At 29.6% G+C, this 21,003-nt stretch overlaps 1 protein-coding gene across 3 annotated transcripts; it reads left to right on the forward strand.

The window, feature by feature from the left end:
* The first annotated feature begins 282 nt into the window (after nt 1-282).
* LOC132948216 (KH domain-containing protein akap-1-like) lies at nt 283-21,003 on the forward strand. 3 transcript variants are annotated; one of them, XM_061018594.1, is made up of 9 exons: nt 283-538; nt 7,535-7,612; nt 16,160-17,088; nt 17,166-17,400; nt 17,471-17,604; nt 17,669-17,858; nt 17,919-18,128; nt 18,191-18,324; nt 18,393-21,003. In XM_061018594.1, the coding sequence occupies exons 3-9, from the start codon at nt 16,195-16,197 to the stop codon at nt 18,510-18,512; spliced, it is 1,917 nt and encodes a 638-aa protein (XP_060874577.1). In that variant the 5' UTR covers nt 283-538; nt 7,535-7,612; nt 16,160-16,194; the 3' UTR covers nt 18,513-21,003. The 3 variants fall into 3 exon arrangements, with proteins under 3 accessions (XP_060874577.1, XP_060874579.1, XP_060874578.1); XM_061018596.1 differs by lacking the exon at nt 7,535-7,612; XM_061018595.1 differs by lacking the exons at nt 283-538; nt 7,535-7,612 and adding an exon at nt 10,126-10,592.

Below are 21,003 nucleotides of genomic sequence, written 5' to 3' on the forward strand. Positions count from 1 at the left end.
CGATTTAAGATTTAAGATTTTAGTCTATCTTAAATCGTGGAGTAAAGACAGTATCTTTATTCGTGCTATCTACGATTCTATGAATGAAATGTTTAAAACGGGCGGTAAGTTTGGAGCGTTTAGTTGGCAACACTACCACTACCGGCCGGCACTATTGTTGCTTGGGAATTGGGATTGGAGCGAGCCGCATAACCACCGAACAACGACCCGTTGCCGGTAAATTATCGCGCGACTTTTGGCAACACTTGTGACCGCCGACCGGATGATTGTAACACGCACAAGTGTAACCGTACTACCGTGCGCAAAACATGTCCGTCTGTTAGTGAAACACGCTTTTCGCGGTGCGTGTGTGTGTATTATATATTTATATGTTTTAGCAATCCAAATGAGAGCGTCTTCCTGCTGCTGTTAAACACAATTTCCGATTTTCCATCGTCGTGTGGATGCGCCTGACGCAATAAACGCGACAAAGTCAGTCGCTAAACCTCAGCCGACACCTACAAGCCGATCGCACAAAACGCGTCGAACTGATCTTCAGGTTAGTAGTACGCTGTACAACAGCAGCGACGTCGAGACCGTACACAGTCGTACTCCTTACGATTTAATACGTTTTGAACGTATATGGTATATTGTATTGTTGTCGTGGCGTGTACAATGGGTGACGGGGACTTGTCGTGTGACCGGCGCGTTTTTGTGCGGATGACGAGATGATGGCGAACCGGCATTTCTGGATTGTGGTTATCCGGCGGTCGGTGCCGGGCTACTCATTATTAGCCGGTCGGTAGTCGGACCGGCAAGTGACGCAGTCGTTCTGAAAAACTCCTATCCCCGATATCATTTACTAAAGACGATTTTTTATGGTCTTACGTAGTAGTTCGTTCCGCAAAACCTCGGTTTTGATTATATTTTTTCCCATTTTTGGGGGACCCTCGTTAGTTATCGCCGATCCAGAGCACCCCTGAATTATAACACTTATTATGTAGTTATGTATTGGTATTGTTCCCATCTATTGGCGGCCGTACGTAGATATATCTCGGAATGAATGACACTTGACCTTTCTCCTTCCTCGTACAGTCGTACCCATGCCCTCGTTAACAACCAAAAAGTGTAAAGTAATTCGGGTTGCATACTATGCCTAGTATGCCAGTCAATCAATAGATTCTAACAAACGATAGCGATTATAGATTCCTTTCTCTGCAATATCAGTCTACTTTTACCACCTTATATTCAAATATAAATATAATATATTGACAATAAACCATATGCATGGTACATTGGTACCGTTGTGGTTTTTCTTTCTATAGCCTCTGTAAAATACTTCTTCATTTTATCTACAGTTCCAGCTACAGTCTACAGCTTTTGTCTGTTACAAATTTACAATATTTTGGGGAGTACAAAAAATCTGCTACTTATTATTGCTAGACGACAATTAAACTGGTACCAAATCCGCAATAGTATTGAGTATATTCATTTTTTAAATCTTATGCAAAAAGTAATTAGGTTATCTAAGTAGGTAAGATAAAATTTGGAAGATAGATTATAGATTAAAATAAAAAATATCTTGAATTTTGGAAAATTATAAACCTGTTTTTAAAGGTTACGTTGGTACCTTATAAGTTAACAATAACATTGGCAATGTGTCCAAATAAATCTACATATATTACATATTTAATATTTATGTGTAACGTATACTTTACCAATGTTTGTAAAAAAAAATTTTTTTTTAGACTTACTTTTTATTATTTATTACTACCATATAGAAGAATAATTTGTAATTTAAATTTAAAATCTAAATTGAAAAAATGATTAGTAATATGAATGTTATTTTATGCTCGGTATTAACTAAGACAAATAAATATGGAACTTTGACCTAATTGAGTAGGAAGAGCATAGCAAAATGTTACTTAGTTGTATATAGTAATTTTATAAAATGTTTGTACAAAAAATAAATATATTAGTTGTATAAATCTTAATATATCTCAAAATTATTAAGATAGATGAAAAGGTCTACAATTGCTAGTTTTTGTATAAAAAAGTGTTCTAATACCGTATAGTATAAAATTAGGTAAGTAGTAAACTGTAAATGTCTTGGTATTGTGATATTAGTGAAAACATTACATGTATTATATTACATTTATTATTATATTAACATTGAGAAAAAAATCATCAACTGGGTACAGAAATAGAAACTTATTTTGCTTTCCTTACCTCTGCAGCCCTACTTTGGGTTAATTATTATAGCAATTGATATCCCATGCAATCTACTGAAGATTAATTTGATTTTTAAAACTTTAACTGCGGAGTAATACTTAAGACACCAACCCACTTATATTAAAAATATATATCAAAATATGTTTATTTTTTATGTTAATTTTTAAAACGTTCCAATAATAATTAAATATTTACAGATTATCATAAAAAATCTGAGTGCCAATCGAGATTGATTAAATAAGATGATTCTTGTTTTGACACGGATATTATTAAGGGTGATGTGACTTTTGGGACATACTGTGTTAAGAAATTAATAATTTAAGTACTTATGATATTTTTAAAATTCCTACGATTTTTACTTTCTTGATTTTTAATCAAGTAAGTATGGTAATTGAAATGAAAAAGTCTAAATTTTGAAAACTTCAAGAAGTTGTGTTAAACAGGAAAATAATAAAAATGTAACTGAGTAATGATGAGTAGGTAGGTAATTTAGCTAGCTTTAATATAAAATATTAATGAGAGAGATTCAATATCACAGCCAAGCGGTATAACAACTTGAATCCATAAAAACGTCGGCGTGAACAGTCCCAAAATTTCTATTTTTTAACTTTTCTCCTAAACTATGATAGTTAGAAAGTTGGTTGATAACTCATTAAAAACGGATTATCAAGTAGATACTAATTGTGGAATTGAAATTTTTTAAAAAAAATTATTTAATTTTTCACAGATAAAAAAATAGTTATTATTTGCTAGATTTTCATTTAGCGAGGTAGATTTTCAAAATTGGAGAACGGATTTTGTTGTTATGGGTCTTGTTGGATTCATATTAGCTAGGAGAAGTGCAGTGAAGATTTTCAGAACTTTATCTCTAGCGTTAATTTTACTATAAAGCTGTAAAGCTGAAAAACATCAAAAAACACCCAATGAAATTTGTTTTAATTTTTTTTAATGTTCTGTAGTGAATTAATTATTAAAGATAAAGTTCTGAAAATCTTCACTGCACTTCTCCTAACCAATGTGAATCAGACAAGACCCCTAACAACAAAATCCGCTCTCCGGTTTCAGGTATCTACCTATCTCACAAGATGAAAATGATTTTTTGAGGGGCCGTTCACACCGACATTTTTCTTGATTCATATTGTTATACCGCTTGGGTGTGATATCAGTTAATAAATTTCTATAAATTAAGAATCAAGAAAGTTTACATGCCGATCCCTGACTTGGCATGCGTTTTAAATTAGGTATACCTATCGAAAATCATTATTTTACGTCTGAATACTATGCAGTACTATTAGAAATCCTTTTTCGTTTTGATAAATTCATCAAAATTAATATTAAAAAAAAAGGTGGGTAAGTGGATGTCGCTCTACTGTACAGTAGGTTACAAGTGGGTCACTGTAATGGATGGTGTTAAATTTGAATTCAATGATATAGTATCATTGTATAAGAAAACGATTCTGAGCGAAAACGGTCAGTTAGCCTATGATATTACCAAGTATATTTGATGATATTATTGTGAATAAAGTAATTTATATATAACCTATTTACGCGGAGCCTTGTTTTAAATTTTCAATCCTTAGCCATAAAAGTTAAACATTTTATACATTTTTAACTACAAAATAATTAATAAATTATAAATTTGATAAATGTTGTCAAAATTTGAACTTTAAATGCTTATAAAAAAAAATTGTGCCTATGTATTTTTAAAATTTTTCAACTGCTATGAGAATGATATATCAGGAGCCTTATATTAAATTTTCACGCTTTTTTACCCAACAAAAAACATTTTTATTGATATTTATAGAAAAAAAAACTAAAAAAATTGAAAACCGACAATGTAAACCGCTCAAAAAGAGTCAAAATATTTTCAAAATGTTATGGTGTATAGAAAATGCTAATATAAACATTCAGTGAAATTTAGAATAAGAAAATTGTTACATGAGAAATCAAGTGAATATCAAATGTTGTAAAAATATAAATTTCAGACGCTCATAAAAATTTAATTTAAGTTTCTTGTAGACATTTTTTTTTTTTTGATAAAGGTAGACAAACTTATGAGTAATCTTATATTACATTTTCAAATCTTAGAATTAAAAAGAAAAATTTTTATGAATTCTCAACTCAAAATAATTTGCTAATTTTCGTGATTTTTCCGTATTTTGTCAAAGTTTGAACTTTAAATGCTTATAAATAAAAACTGTGACTAAGGATTTTTAATTTTTTTCATCTGCCTATGAAACAATAACCTAGGAGCATTCTATTCAATTTTCAAGCTTTTTAATTTAACAGATATAATTTTATTGATATTTATAGAAAAAAAAACTAAAAAAATTGAAGACTGACAATGTCCGTAAACAGCTCAAAAAGAGTCAAAATTTTATGGTGTACATAAAATGCTAATATAAACATTCAGTCAACATTTCATGTCCCTACGGTCATTTGTTTTAGAGTTAAACCAAAAACCAAAATCGATTTTTCAACTTCCCGCTTTTCTTTAATTTTTCTTTTGTTTTTCACGTCGCTTTTGAAAACTACTGGGAAATTTTTACTTTTGACCCCCCAAAGTACCAACTAGATTCACTTTTCTATCAGAAAAGTTACTGTTGAAAGAAATCCAAGCACTTTACTGTCCTAAAAGGTGATGACAGACACAAAAAAAAAAAAATTAAAAAAAAACACACATCATTGTAAAATCAATACATTCATCGCTTCGCTCAGAATCTAAAATTATAAAAATTACTCAGATTTGTGGCTATAATATGTTAAACTTTTCTTTAATTCCAGTAAGAAACGTCACGTGAAAGCTCACCTTGAATTTTCAAGTCTTATTAATAATATAGCTAAATACTTGGGAACATTAAGTTATCAAATCGTATTTTTACGGTTATTTGTTTTTGAATAGCAATAAAATAATAAAATCGATTTTGTATAAAAATTGTGTAATTATTCCGGTTTCAACGTAATTTTTTTTAGGTTTCCCGATATTCAAGAATCGAGAATTCGTTATTTTTGATCCTCGTAAAGCATAAGTAATCATAAACCCTCAAAGTTGAAGATTGAAAGCACAAGAATCACAACAAAAAACATAATTGTAAAATGGAAATAAAATGAATGTCATTGCTTAGCTCAGAATTTAAAAAAAATGTTTGCAATGTTAGATTACTGATAACAGTTATCACTAATCTTACAGTTACTGTAACTGATAAATCACTGATGACAAATAAAGTACTCAATTGTACACTGTACATTATTTACAACATTCAGATATTATAATATTAGATAATGAAATGGTACCTGTGTACTATTTATATTTATTCTTTAAACAATACATTTTAGTGTCTGAGTGGAGCAATGAATGTATCGAAATTACAATGGGTTTTTTAATTTATTTTTTTATTATTTGTGTGTACACGATAAGTAGTTGAAATAATGCTTCGATTTTCAACTTCAGTATCTTGTTTGATGGGAAAGTGAATCTAGTTGTTGTATTGGGGAGGTCAAATTTAAAATTTCTAGTAGTTTTTACGTACATTTTTATGCAAAATCTATTTTGGTTTTTGGTATAACTCAAAAACAAATGATCGTAGGTATATGACATTTTCACTGAATGTTTATATTAGCATTTGCTATACACCATAAATTATTTATACTTCAAAATATTTTAACTTGTTTTGAGCTGTTTACGGACATTTTTAGTTTTTTTTTTATAGATGTCAATAAAACTGTATTCGTTGGGTCAAAACGCTTGAACATTTAATACAAGACTCCTAATTAATTGTTACAATGGCAGTTGATAAATTTTAAAAGTACATAGACGCAATATTTTTTTAATAAGCATTTAAAGTCCAAATTTTGACAAAATACGTGAAAATCATAAAAATGTGCAAATTATTTTGAGTTTAAAAATTTCTTTTTTAATCCAAGATATGAAAATTTAACACAAAATTCCTCATAAGATTGCCTCCTTTTACCAAAAATAAAATGTTACCGGAAAGTCTAATTAAAGTTTATGAGCCAAACGCTAAAGTTCTAATTTTTACACTATTGGATATTCACTCGTTTTTTTGTGTTGCGATTTTCTCATTTTATGGTAATTAAAAAACGATAACCGTAGATACTTGCAATTTATACCACATGTTTATTTTATCATTTCTTATACTTGATAACATTTAAAAAATATTTTGACTCGTTTCGATAACTTTATTACTCTATTCACAATTATATCATCAAATATAAGTACTTAATAATATCATAGGTTGACTGACCGTTTTTGCTCAGAATTGTTCGTATACAATGATATTATATCATTGAATACAAATTTAAACACTATCCATTACAGTGACCCACCTGCAACCTACTTGTACACTGTATAGCAGAGCGACACGCACTTGCCCACCTTTTAAAAATATTGTAGCTATATTTTGATGATGGATATCGTATTTCAGTCTCGGTTTATTTTAACAAATAATTGTAATTTTGAGAATTATAATAATATAATGTAAGAAAAAATAAGGGGAGTGTATATATATATATGGGTTTGACCTAACCAGGTGTTTTTAACAGGTGTTTCTGTAGAAATACTACCTGTTATTCCATTTAATATTATTTTCCTGAATGTGATTTATTTTTATTTATGCTTTTGGTGATCATGTCAAGTTTATAAATTATATAATAGGTTTTGAGGTTCCATGTGATGGTCCTAACCTTGGATTTTACATAGTGCTGAGGATTTAATATTTTTGACGGTTATTTCTAACTGTTTAAATCATGTTCCTGAATGTAAAAATATTTTGTGAAATTAGTCAAATTTGGATAAACCACTTGGCAGCGGGCACTTATCTTAAAAGATAAAACTGTACATAATATGAATATGAATGATCAACTTCATTAAATCTAAGACATTATCAAACACTATTTTTGTGTACAACACTATCAAAAATACGAAATCACTGTCTAGACCTGCATTTTTTATGTTGTACAAACAAATATTTATATTTACATTACAGACTTCTATACAAAATAAAAACAAAATAATTTTTGTTTAAAATATCTATTCGTTATTCAGATGACAGTTAATTAGTAATTTAAAATTCATTTAAGATGGATTGTCTGATATTAGCCTTAGATATGTCTTTTTTTAATTAACTGAAGTAAAATACATTATTTTGTTTAAATATTGTGATTTCCGTATACAAATCTGTTTTGAATATTTGATACTGAAAATATTAATTATTACGTGGGTACTATAGTATATTAAATGATTATTTATAAACTAAACCATGCAGATTTAATTATCGATGTTTAATTCTTGAATTTTTGTTAGGTGCTCCTATCTGAAAAGCAGAACCGAGTGGTTGACAATTTACACCATCCTTAACTAAGCGTTTAAAATTTCAACTCTGTAAGTAGATGGTGGATTTTATTGCTTTGATAAATAATAAATGTTTGATTGTTTATATAGTATTATGTATGATAACTTTGATGTTATTTGATGAAAATACTAAATTGCAAACACAATTGTAGTTTATATTTTACATGATCGTATTGTTGCATAAATCGTATTATTTATAAGCCAGAATTCTTTATTTTGGGATAAAAATAGAATTGTAATATTCCGACTATATCAGCTAATGATTAATGTAGATGTGTTATTGTTTGTACTTTAATATCTCTGAACATTTATGCATGAGTCCACTATGCACACTATGTATGTTCTTTTTATTTTTATGAACATGATAATATATTCGAACTGGCTTGTATTGTAAAACTTTTTGCATTATGTTTGTTTTCATTTTGTTTTGGTATACAATTGATGTGTTGATACATTCGAATTTGTTTTTAGATACCTACTTACAATTTTAATCTAGATTCTAGATATAAAAATAAATAGTTATTAAATATCTTAACCTGTTTTTTTTATTAGCTATTTGTGCAGGATTCTTACAAATCGAACCTTATAGATTATTATTAAATTTATACATATTCAAATTAGATAATACGAATTTTAAATTAATTAAATTTTAATACTTTTATTGAGTATTTATAGTAATGCAATAAAAAATGTATTAGACTATAATATTATATACTTGAGATTTTTCGAAGGTCAAGAATTAATTTTAACATTTCATTTTAAGTTAGAGATTTCTTAAATTTTAAGGAGAAAATAATTTTTTTCTAAATATTGACTCAGGTATATCCGATTCCACCATAATATAAATTTTAACTAAGAATATTTTAAACACGTTTATTTTATTTTATTTTTACGTTTTTTAACACTATTATAAATTTTCTTGATAATTTTTAGTACCACCTTTTTTCGATTCGACGTTAAATATTATCTAATCTCGCCTTTCTCGATCATAGTTTGTATACTAACATACACGTTATTCCGTACAAAAAATTGTATGCAGTTCAACTAAAGTATTATGTATTATTGCATAATATATAGTATGTGTTATTTTGTATATTATTTAGTTATGAGGTTCACTTAGAAGATTAAAACTAAGTTAAAGGTTATACATTTGAAACTATTAGGTAGTTTACATAATATAGAAAAAATGTTTTTAACTATCATTTACTGACATAACTCTTTTGTTGCTATCATTAATTGTATAGCTTACATTTTAGTTTTCCTTTATATTCGGTCGTTTTGGGGGTTTTTAAAATATTTCTCTTTTTTCGGAAGCAAAATCCATTTGTGATCAACATGTACTTTGTTTTTTATTTCTATATATTTGAATATATGAATAATTTAATATTTAAGATTGGTTATTCGTATAACTTAAACTGAGAAATTCAACAATTATTTTATTGCTATTTTCCCATTTTATGTTCAATTTCATATTATACCTACATATTAACGCTGTTTTAAATTTCACATAAAATCTGTTCAACTCTAACACAGTGTTGAAGTAAAAGCATCGAGCAGATGTTTGAACAATATACAAGCAGCTGTAACGTATAAGATCGTCCTTATTTCTTTTGTACATTGTTATGTTATAGGATGTCCTTTATACTGAAAATAAACAGTTATGATTCTTAATAATATATAAATACCAAATACCTATTTTGTTAAGAGATATTTCATCTCTGGGATACTCTTAACTAAATTAAATAATTAAAAAAATCTTATTAATTTGTGTTTAAACGTATTTATTCTAGTTGACATTACATAACGCGTGTCAGTAATTTAGAATGCCGTTGTTTCTTCACCATTATTTTTTACAAATGAAACGCACATCGTTTTTTTCCTTGTCGTCCAAGACGCAATTTTGGCTATTATATAAGAAATTAAGAACGACTAATAGTGTTCTTCACGACGACATTTATTAGTTGAAATAATACAACTTGAAATCCGCATATTACGAGAACGCGTCGCGATAAAACTTCGAATTTCGCGTCATAATTTGCATACGCTTAAAACGCAGCTCGGATCATAACTCGTTTTTTTTATCCAACAGTTGCGGAGGTGGGGGAGTCTGCCGCCTGCCGATGTAACCGATATCCGTATAATATTCTGGGCGACCGTCATCGAACGACGGTAGCACAAATGTGAGAAAGAAATAAAAACGTACGTGAAAAAAGCGCCGGGCGACACGCGCAAGTTAACGCGGCGTGCACTATCCGCCGGCCGCCGCCACGTGGTCGTGTAGCGCGAGTGCGTGACACGTTCAATTCGGCCGTGGACGTCGGGCAACACTGCGCCGTCGGCCGGCCGGCTCGTCCCCACCGTCCCCGCCCCTTGTAGTCCGTGTCCCGATGCCGGTACGGCGACGTTGTTCCCCTCGACCCCGCGTGTCTTCCATCATGGTCGTACCTTCCCCGGCGACGGCTTTCTCCTCTCCGACCCTCCACTGCGTCTTTCATTTCCCTTCGACCCCCGTCGCTCCGCGCTCGTACGCACACACAGCAGATCGTTCTTCGCACACTACCTACCACCACGTTGCTTGGAATCCGTCCGTCGCCACGATATTGCGCCGTGGATTTCGTAATTTCGTGTGTAGTACGGACCAGAGACGACTACCGAGTGCATTACTCCTGCTACAGTCTGCTCGTGTGTACGTAAATCCGCGTAGTAAGTTTTCGGTTTTCTCTCATCTTAAGACCGAATTTCTTCTCAACAGAGTTGCCGGCTGTTTTGTTTTTTTTCTTTCAAATTGTATAATATTATTTTATTCCATCCATAGAACGGAAGTTCCGCCGACCGTAGTATATCGCGACTCGCACTATACGCATTTCGTGCGTCTTACGCCTATCGTGGTGGTGTTTCCCCCCCAAAAAAATAACACAATTAATTTAAAGAATTTATATCGTAATATATTTTAATTTGTATTTGTCGCGGTTTCAATATTATTATGGCACGAGGCGACAACGTGGACAAGGTTGGTTACCCGTTTTTATAAATAGAAACGAAATAATTGTATTTGTTATTTTAGTAGTAATATAGTACTATAGTATTATTGTTTGTTAGTAGTAGTAGTAGTAGTAGTAGTAGTATTGTATACTATATAGTATTTATAATAGTATAGTTCGAGCGAGTGGCGTTCGTAGCGCCCTCGTGGTTTTTGGCCTGCGACGGCGTGTGTTTTTATCGTCCACACAACGTGGTTTCTATTGTTGCCGCCACACGTCCATGCGTTCATGGGCGGCTTTTGGGGCTACGCACTTTTAACTCGACGTCTGCAGCTGTTCTGACATCTTACTATGAAACCATGATGGGTCGCGCAGCTGGTCTCCCGATAGATGCTCTCATTCACACGTGGGTGTGGGTGGTTGTTGTCTTGGCGTTTTTCACCGACGGCGACGATTTTTCGCCTTGGCAGTGACTGTAGATACCCGCAAATCGCGTGTGCGTCACGCGAGGTCGTCTGTTTCGGTAACGTGTCGGTATGAACGTACATAACCTAACAATATCGTGTGTGACGGCCACGGAATACGCACGTCTCTGAAATCGCGTTGCCGGTACACGGTACCACGTCATCCTACTATTATACCTGTGAACTCAACGTTACGCTCTTAAAGCAAATCTCATGCACTCTAGCTCGCGACCTAGGCCTCTAAATTGCTATATAAAAAATTTTGAACATTGGAAATGTGCACGTTAATTTTGGCCGTCTTCCCTGCGTACGTGGATTATTGTCGCGATAAGACCACGGACGTTATTATTATTCTTATAACCAACCGGTTGGCGTGTGGTAAAAACCTGACCTGACGGTCGTGCGGTGCGCGATTTACAGTTTTTACCTGTTACCGGTACGTAATTAAGTGCAGTTCACCTGGGGGTTTTTTTTATGGAAATCGTTATTTATATATTATTATATTCACTAAAATATGATATTACTCTCGTAGAGTCCATGAGCGGTCAAGTGGCTTTTTGTCGGGTTTTATTACTTAAATTAATTCGGTTTTTTTTCACATTTAATCCCAGTCCTGGATAACTCTTTTAATAATTATTTATTTATACTCCCGTGTCAGAATGCACTTGCTTAAATACCGAGCGATTATTGTTGTAATCACCACGGCGTATCTCGTGCGATCGAGTGCGTTTTATATAATCGCAGCGAGAAATGTTCACATTAACCGTCGCCGCCAGACCATATTTCAAAACCCAATCGTCTATTATTGCTCTAATTACCTTTCTATTTTACTTTATTATTTACTGTAATATATTATAATATGTATAGTCCGCTTTGGGAAAGTAAAGTGGATACTCTGGTCGACCATACGTTTTAATTTAAAGGAATGTTAATTACTGCCTAGGTATCAAAGTATTTAAATATTGCACAGTTGCAACAATACGTTTTCAGAATGTTTACCAGCGATTAAGCGATTTGTACGGTCCCATTTTTCCTTTCGTAAATATAATATAATATATTATGTGCTAACAAATTTATTTTGTTGAGAAAAAATCGGAATATATTATTGAAATTAATTTTTTTTGATCCGTAATGAAATCAATGACCCGGCTGTTTTAGTATCAAACCTTGAATGTAAATTAAATTTAACTATTATAATGATAATGAATGTCAATTTACAAAAAGTAAAGATATAACAATGTTCAATGTTTATTAGAAATCGATTTTAACTTAACGTAGTACACATACTTTACAGATCTATAAGTTTTGTGCATTCGATTATGGTACTATATTGTTATCGCAGTAATTCGTATGATTTAACATATTATAAACAATTATTTAACCATGAAAAGCGTTCTTCCCATTTCCTAGTGCGCCCATTTTTTATTCTTGTTATTGCAAAATGCGTGTTCAATTAATCGCGGAAAATTGTAAATTTCGCATCGTTACAAATAACAGTTGTGACTTGTGAAGTATTATAACATCGAACGATCTTCCTAATAATCATGCCATTATATAATAATATTTTATTTGTGTAGGTAGGATAAGGTATTTATTATTAGGCATTAATTAGCTCGATTTTGATGGCCATTTAAATTGTTAGTATTATGTATAATCCACAATCAAATAATATTATCCATTTTAAAATAACATGGTTATAACTTTATAAGTTACTACTCTTATTGAAGTTCTTTATTATGTATAGTTAATTCTTAATTGCCATCATTGTTAAAATAAGTGTTATAATTAATTTTCTAAAATGTTTACAGTACCTTTATTATTACGAAGTAGGCATTTATTGCTATTTGTTTTTATTAAGAAAAAAAATTAAAATTGAACTAATATTTCGTTTTTATTTAATTCTTTTGACTTATTCTACAATTTGTTGTAGACTATTTTAAAATTATTATATTTTTTTTGCTTCCTTGTGTGTTTTTGAGATCATTTTTTGATTATTAACATTTTTGTTCTTTACCTAATTGTTACTAACTTATAGATTTTCTAGTTATTGGTTTATTAAGACACAAAAAAAGGTCCTAACAACAATATTCTGACTCTTTCTACAATACCATGCAAGTCGGAAGTGTATTTTATTTTTATATTGACTGATTTTTCGTTCATGACCCATTCTTGTATTAAAACATATTTTAGATAAGTTTATTGACTGAACATGGCAACTAGCCAAACCTGTTTTTTATACAATTCGATACGTCATAGGTTCATGGAAAAACAGGTATGTGGTCTGATTTCTTCTCAGACACAGCCACCGGCAATCCACCTAGTAGATTCTACTCTGCACGCTCACCGGCAACGCCTAAACTATACACTTTATGACACGTGTAGTGCAAAATAAACGAATCAAAGAAATGCTATTGATTTTTGTTTGACAATATAGAACGATTATATTATTATGTTTATGAATAACCATAAAACAAAATATATATTATACAGAAACATCGATTATTTGATATTCAGCAATCTACCTAACTGGTGTGGTCACATGTGACTTTCAACATCTATACTCACTAATAATAATTGTCCTTCTCCTCTCACTCTACAGTATATATTTAAATCATTTATTTTCCTCTCTTTATCTCAACTTTTCCTACATTCATCTCTCCTCCAAAAATGTCATCAAAATAAAACCGTTCTTAATTTCGTCCTTCAGATTGGTTTTAAAATTGTACTGGCGTTAGGTTAATTTACCCAATTACTCTTGGTCTGTTCTTTTCTGTTATTATTATAATTATTTGCCTATCAATTTTTATCATCGTTTTTTTTTTCTGTACCTTCAAATAATAGGTGAGATATACAGTAATTTCTGTTAAAATTTCATTACCTAAATAAAAAACGCAATGGTTGTACCTATAATAATTAGTTCATTGTACTATTTTTCTTATCATATTCGGGAATATGTAAGTCTCATAATATATAGGTTGCTCTGGAATTGCACACAGATGGTACTTTTATAATTTTTCAAACCTATTACCTAGTAAACTATAAAAAAACAAAAAAAACTACTGCTCTGATTGATTTTCAAGATATGAACTTTTTGAAGTATGTACCTAATGATCCAAAAGATTTAAAATGATCACCAATTAGTTTTGTTTAAATTTTAAATTTTTATATAGTGGCTTGCTAGTAAAAAATAAGATACATTTTATGTATAATATTGTTGTTTTAATCGTAATGCAAATTCGACACTATTATTTTTCAAAACATTTTATGTGAAAGTAGGTGTACTATATTATAAGTATTATGATATTACAATTACTTTTAAAGAGATAATTAATAATTTGGGAATTTCGGTAGGCATTTAAACTGGTATTAGTTTGAATAACTAATTCAATAATTCTGCTCAAATACATTTAAAAAATCTCTTTTGACGAGCGCCTTTACTGCAATTTTTTTTAAATGCATCACATACATATTATAGTACGCTTATCCCGCGAACTCTGTGGACTATCCCCTCCGTATTGGTTTTATGATTTAGGTTATTGTCCTCAGTGTGCTTCTAACATCACATTAAATAACGTTTAATATGGTTGATTCTTCAACTTTGGTGGTGGGTTCTGGTAACAAATATGATCTAATATTCTAATTAGTACATTATTTTTGGAAGGTGGGAGTTTAAAGTAAATTCTGAGTACTTCCTAAAAATAGTCGAGAAAATGAAATAGACACTTTTACGTAAAACAATTTTTGTAAAAATCAAATATAGGTAAGTATATTTTTTGTTGTAAATCAAAAATTAATTCAGGTATCTATACCTATATTTGTTATTATTATGGCTCTTTAACGCTCATTTGAAACGTTTTAATTTTTCGATTTTTTTTTATTAATTTAAGTATATGAAATTTTTTTTTCATTGAACTTTAAGCCCGACAACTATTGTACCCGAGTTCCAAATTCTGACTTCACCATCGTTTTCAGTGTACTTAACTACATCAGTTTCGAAAAGAAAAATTGCAAAAAAAAAAAAAAAGATGTCCGTTAAGAAGAAATATACCAAGTGCAATCATCGAAAATTCAAATAAATTTTCAAAGCTTATTGCTTCATTTGATCAACCGGTACTTTGGAAATAGAAGCCGTCTAAATTCTTATGTTGCGCGTGTGTTGGAAGCCGAAAATAGAAAATAATCGCTCCCTTCACAACTAATGCTTGAAAATATAATTTTTCAAAAAAAAATACTTAATTCTATCACCCGGTTATTGTAACCTCGAATGTAACATATAAGTATTTCAACTGCTGGTGGTTTTGAACAAATATTATTACCTGAAATGATATCGTTTATAGTTCAAATGTCGCCTATATGTATATTTCTCGCCATACTTACTAAAATCATGTTTACGTCTCTTTAACCATCTGTGTCAGCAGTCACATTGACTAGTGTGTTGTTTGCTGTATGTTTTCCACATACAATACAAATAAAGATATAAATTTGTAACATTCAGCATGGTGTAAATCTAATAACATCTGTTGCATAACACATGACAACTAACTATTGGAAGTTGGAATTTTTTTTACGATGTGTTTTACGTTGATTTTCCCGGTAATAATACGAATATAATTTCAAAAAACAAACAAAAAAATCTTATACTTACGTTTTTTTAAATTAATTGGAATATTGATTTTTTTTAAATTATGGATTCCTTTTGTTGCACCTTTACTTAACCTCCTATACCTATAACTAACCTAACTTAATAATAGTTATTTCTAAACTATTATTTTTATTCATCTTAAATTTAATTTAATCAATTATTAAACATTAGAACTTTTGACAATTATTAATAACTATTAAATTTATTAGTACCTATTGTTTAATTTACTAATAACGAATTTTTTTAATTTATACATCAATATATTATATTAACTATCTACAAACACAAAAATATTAATTTAACTAACCAAATAATTGTATCTTATATCTACGAAGCGTGAATTTAATATAAAGTTGAGTCATATATTTTCATACAATTATTGAATAAGTATCGATATAAAAATCTTACATATTTCAATGTTGAATCTTTTATGTTCATAACCCAATAATTTATGGAAACTCTTTTTAAATTTATATTTTTCATTTTATAGGTTTTACACTCGTATCAAGGTGGATATCATACGATATGTTCAAGGTGAGGACTGTATCGTTGGGGAAAATTTTAACGCTTTCGACAGCCGTCTTATACCTCGGTTATCTTTGGTACAAGCGCAAGAGAACTTTGTCACATCGCCAGAGTGACAAGAAGAGACCCCGTTCTGAACCTTCAGAACTGACTAAAATTGACGATCAAGAATTGTTGCAGGCATTAGAAATAGCCTCTCATATGTTAGAGGTATCACAAACTGTGGAAGAAGAACTGATTGAGAGTTCTGTTATTCATAAAGAGATCATGGAGCCGACTGTCAGTCAAATAGAAGTGAATGAAAAAGAATCATTTATAGATAACCAAGAAGTACATGAATTGGTTACTAAAGTTATCACAATAGCTAGTGAACAACAGGTATGTTTAGAATCTGATTTCATCACGATAGATTCTTTAACTGAAGATATGACTAATTTGAAATTAAGTTCAGAAATAGTAAAAGAAAATGAAATAGTTATAAATACTGATGATTCTATAAATGTTCATCAAATAATAGAAAATATTGAGAAAGAAAAAATAGAAGAATACTCTAAAGATAAAACGGCTTGTTGGACAGTAATGGTAGAAAAAGAAGATCACTGTGAATGTCCAAAAGCTGTTCTTGTTAAAAAAGTTAAAAAAGATGAAGAACCTATGATATTTGAAGGAATAAAATTTAAAGGAAAAAAGAAGAAAGGCAGAAAAAAAAATCAAACAAAAGATACTATTAAACTTCCTTCTGAATCAAACAGTAAAAATAAAACTAACCTCATTGTAAAATCTGTAAAGAAAAACCAAATTGTAGAAGAAGATTGTGATTCAGCGCATAGTGTAGATCATAGTATTGATACCAATGACGCACCAAATACAATTTATTCAGATATTAGAAGTGTTGTGAGTTTCATTTTTTGATCTATAAATTTAAATTAAATTAAATTTTTGTTCTTAATGATTTTGTGTTTTAAAAACAGGGTTCTCAAGACAGTGGCAAAGGTGGTAGTTCTTTTTCTGGAGAACTGCGCACAGTATCTGATTCTGATGAGCAAACCAGTTATGACTTTATAGTTCCAATTGAACTAGTTGGACCAATTATTGGTAAAAAAGGAGCATTTGTTAAATATATCAAAGAGAAAAGCAATGTTAGGCTTTTTGTTGAAAACAAGACTGAAAGTCCAGAAGATAAATATAAAATGTGCACATTAGTTGGTGAGTATTAAGTTAAAATTTAATCGGTTTGTATATTTGGTTAATTAAAATATTTCTCAATTGTTAATAGGATCTGAAATAAATATTAACAAAGCTCTCAAGTTAATTAGAACAAAGTTTCCTGAAAGAGCTTACCCTGAGTTTACTTTAGAATGTATTTCTTCAATGTTGGATAGTTCACCTGTTATTTCTCAACTTTTTAAGGTAAATTTAATTGAATATATAATTTTTATTTCGCATTTTTAACTACAATTTTTTCTATGTTTAGTCGGAATTAATTGAAGGTGTTAATAACCATGTTATCGTCACTGACCTAGTAGCTACAGATCATTTCTTTGTACATAATGCATCAAGTCCAGATTATGCATTGCTTTCTTCTTTGAACTTTGCCATGAACGATACATTTGGAAACAGCAAAGAAGATATTCCAGAAGTTGATTTACGCACTGTTACCCATGGTATTTATTAGCTTATTATTAAAGTTTTGATATCTTTAACATCTGTTTATTTTATTGTAGGTTCTGTAGTGGCCACCTATAGCGAAAATAATTGGTACCGTGCACAAGTGATCGATGTAGACGAAAAGAAATATGAATCTGCTAATGTATTCTTTTTGGATTATGGCGGTTGCAAAAAAATTGAACAATGTGATATGAGGCCAATGCACGATTCTTTAATATCATTAAGCTTCCAAGCAATTGAATGTAGTTTAGCGAATATTGCTCCAAGTAAATTTACTCATATTCTTTAAAATGTTTTCATAATAATCATTCTTTTATTTATTGTATAGTTTATGGAGAGTGGTGTGAGGAATCCCTAAAAATGTTTGAAACACTGACTACTAGCAAAATGTTGTTCGCGCAAGTTGTTTACAAATCTGATAGTATACAATATGTTAATTTATTAGCTTTTGATGGCTTAGTGGTAAATAATTTATTTTCATATTTTAAAAATGTCTTCATTATTTATACTCTTGATTTTGTTTTTTTCAGACCATTTCTATCAACGATGAACTGATTAAATATGGGTTTGCCGTCTATGCTCCCCCAAGTGGTATTTACCGAAACGATACAAAACCCGAACTTAACGATCCAACACACGCAACTGCATAGGTTACTCTCTCATTTGTTTTAAAATTGCTTTTGTATTTTCCTGACTGTTATTGCGTTTATTTTATTACTATTTTTTCCATTCATGACTTAATGACTTAATCATTTTTATTCAATTTTAAATCTTTCATTGAAAACCTGCTTTCAGGTATATTATTTTTTTTTTTTTTTAAGTAATGCACTCATTTTTCTACACAAATTGGTATTTTTTTTTTTTTATGAAAAGATGAAAACCAAACTTTTGATTTATTATTTATTATGAAATAAATTTGCTTTGGATTATATTAATAGTTAATTAACGATTAATTCTTTCTTTAATACAAATACCAAACTTTTAACACTAATATACTTAAAAATTGTAATACATTTTTATTAAAATACCATTTGTTATAATTTTGAGTACTTCAGTTTATTTGTGTATCATATAAAAAAAAAAAATTATGTAATGTGTCACACGGAAATAGTTTTATATATATAAGACAATTTTTTTTTTTTTTTTTGACAAAAAAATGTTTATATTGTTTGCATTTGAGTAAAAAAAATTTAGATTTAAACCAAATAAATTATGTTAAATTATATTTTTTTTTTTTATCTTCGTCGACTGTATTACAATAGAAATAAGGTTTTTTTGAAAATGGTTTTTCTTTTTCAACTGAGTACATAATATGTTAAATATTTTAGATAAAATTATGAAATTATTTTAATTAACGTTATCTTTTAACAGGATAAAATAAATCACATCTATTATATTAGAATTATTATCAAATAATTAGAATATAGGACCTTACATAATGTCTCAATTTAAGAGTGATAATTTATAAAAACGATGATGTAAATTTTAACTAAATGTACCTCCTAAAAGTTCATAGAATAACTATGAATGAAATATCAAATTATATATTTATAATAAAATTAATTAATTATTGATACGGATAAGTTAAGATAATTATAAGGGAAGCAATTTTTGTTATTGAGTCTTCTTTTATAAAAATTAACGATTCAGTTATATATTTTGTTTTATTTTCACAATATTGTTACCCTCTATTGATTTAAAATGAATCAAATTATTAATTTGATGTTTAATGGCTAACATATAGGAATATTTAATAAACCGCACACAGATTTTGAAATACTGGACGTTTGGATATCCCATTACCGCTCAAATTTAGTCGTTTTCACACAGCAAAAAAATATTCAACTCGAAATTTGGACACTCAAAGAAATTTCTGTTGACAATTTTTTTGAAGAAGAAAAATAATCTTAGAGTGATACATTGTTACATAATATATAATTGCAAAATTCTTTGGATAGCAGGCATTAGTGCAAGTATCTGGTTTTACTGTAGCCCAGTAATTTCTGGTTCTCAGATCCAACAGCCAGTTTAGGTGTATAGAAAATGAAAATATTAACATTCAGTGAAATTTTCATGTATCTACTATCTACATAAAATGTATGCATCTTGTTTGTTTTTGAATATCCAATCTGGGAAAGTGTATCTAGTTGGTGCATTGGGGAGGTCATAATTTAAAATTTCCATTAATTTTCAAAAGCGCAGGGAAAAACTTGAAATTTTACGGAAAAACGGTTTTCCACAAAATCAATTTTGGTTTTTAGTGTAACTCTAAAATACATGACTGTATGAACATGCAATTTTTACTGGTTGTTATATGTTAGAATTTCCTATACAACAATAACATTGTCAAAATATTTTGAGCTGTTTACTAAAATTTTCAATTTCCTATTTATTTAGTTTTTTTTTCTTATGAATATCAATTAAGTTTTATTTGTTGGGTAAAAAAGCTTGAAAATTTAAAACAAGGCTCCTACTATATTGTTACAATGCCATTTGAAAAATATTAAAAATAATTTTTTTTTTATAAGCATTGAAAGTTCAAAACTACAAAATACTGAAAAATCGCGAAAATTAGCAGATTATTCTGAGTTGAGAATTCATAAAAATTTTTCTTTTTAAATCTAAGATTTGAAAATATAATACAAGATTCCTCATAAGTTTGTCTACCGTTATCAAAAAAAAATGTCTTCAAGCCAATTGAATTACATTTTTATGAGCATTTGAAGTTCATATTTTTACAAGATTTTAATTCAAAAACGAATAATTGTAGATACTTTAAATTTTCACTAGTTTATATTAGCATTTTCTAATTTCTATACACCATAACATTTTAAAAATCTTATGACTTGTTTTGAGCTGTTCGGGGTATTGTCAATTGTCAATTTTTTTGGTTTTTTTTTCTACATTTATCAATAAAATATTTTTTGTCGGTCAAAAAAGTGTGAAATATAAATACAAGGATCCAAAAAAAATATCTGGGGGGAAACGTGCCCCTCTGGCTATGCCACTGATATTTTTGTATTGTTATTCCTTTATACCTTATTGCTTAATGCGTATACATATTATTTTATATATAAATGTGAATAAAAATTTTGTTGTCATTTGATATAAACTCCTGGATTTACTCCAGCACTACCTGAC

This window comes from Metopolophium dirhodum, chromosome 7, assembly GCF_019925205.1.
Source record: "Metopolophium dirhodum isolate CAU chromosome 7, ASM1992520v1, whole genome shotgun sequence".
NCBI lineage: Eukaryota > Metazoa > Arthropoda > Insecta > Hemiptera > Aphididae > Metopolophium > Metopolophium dirhodum.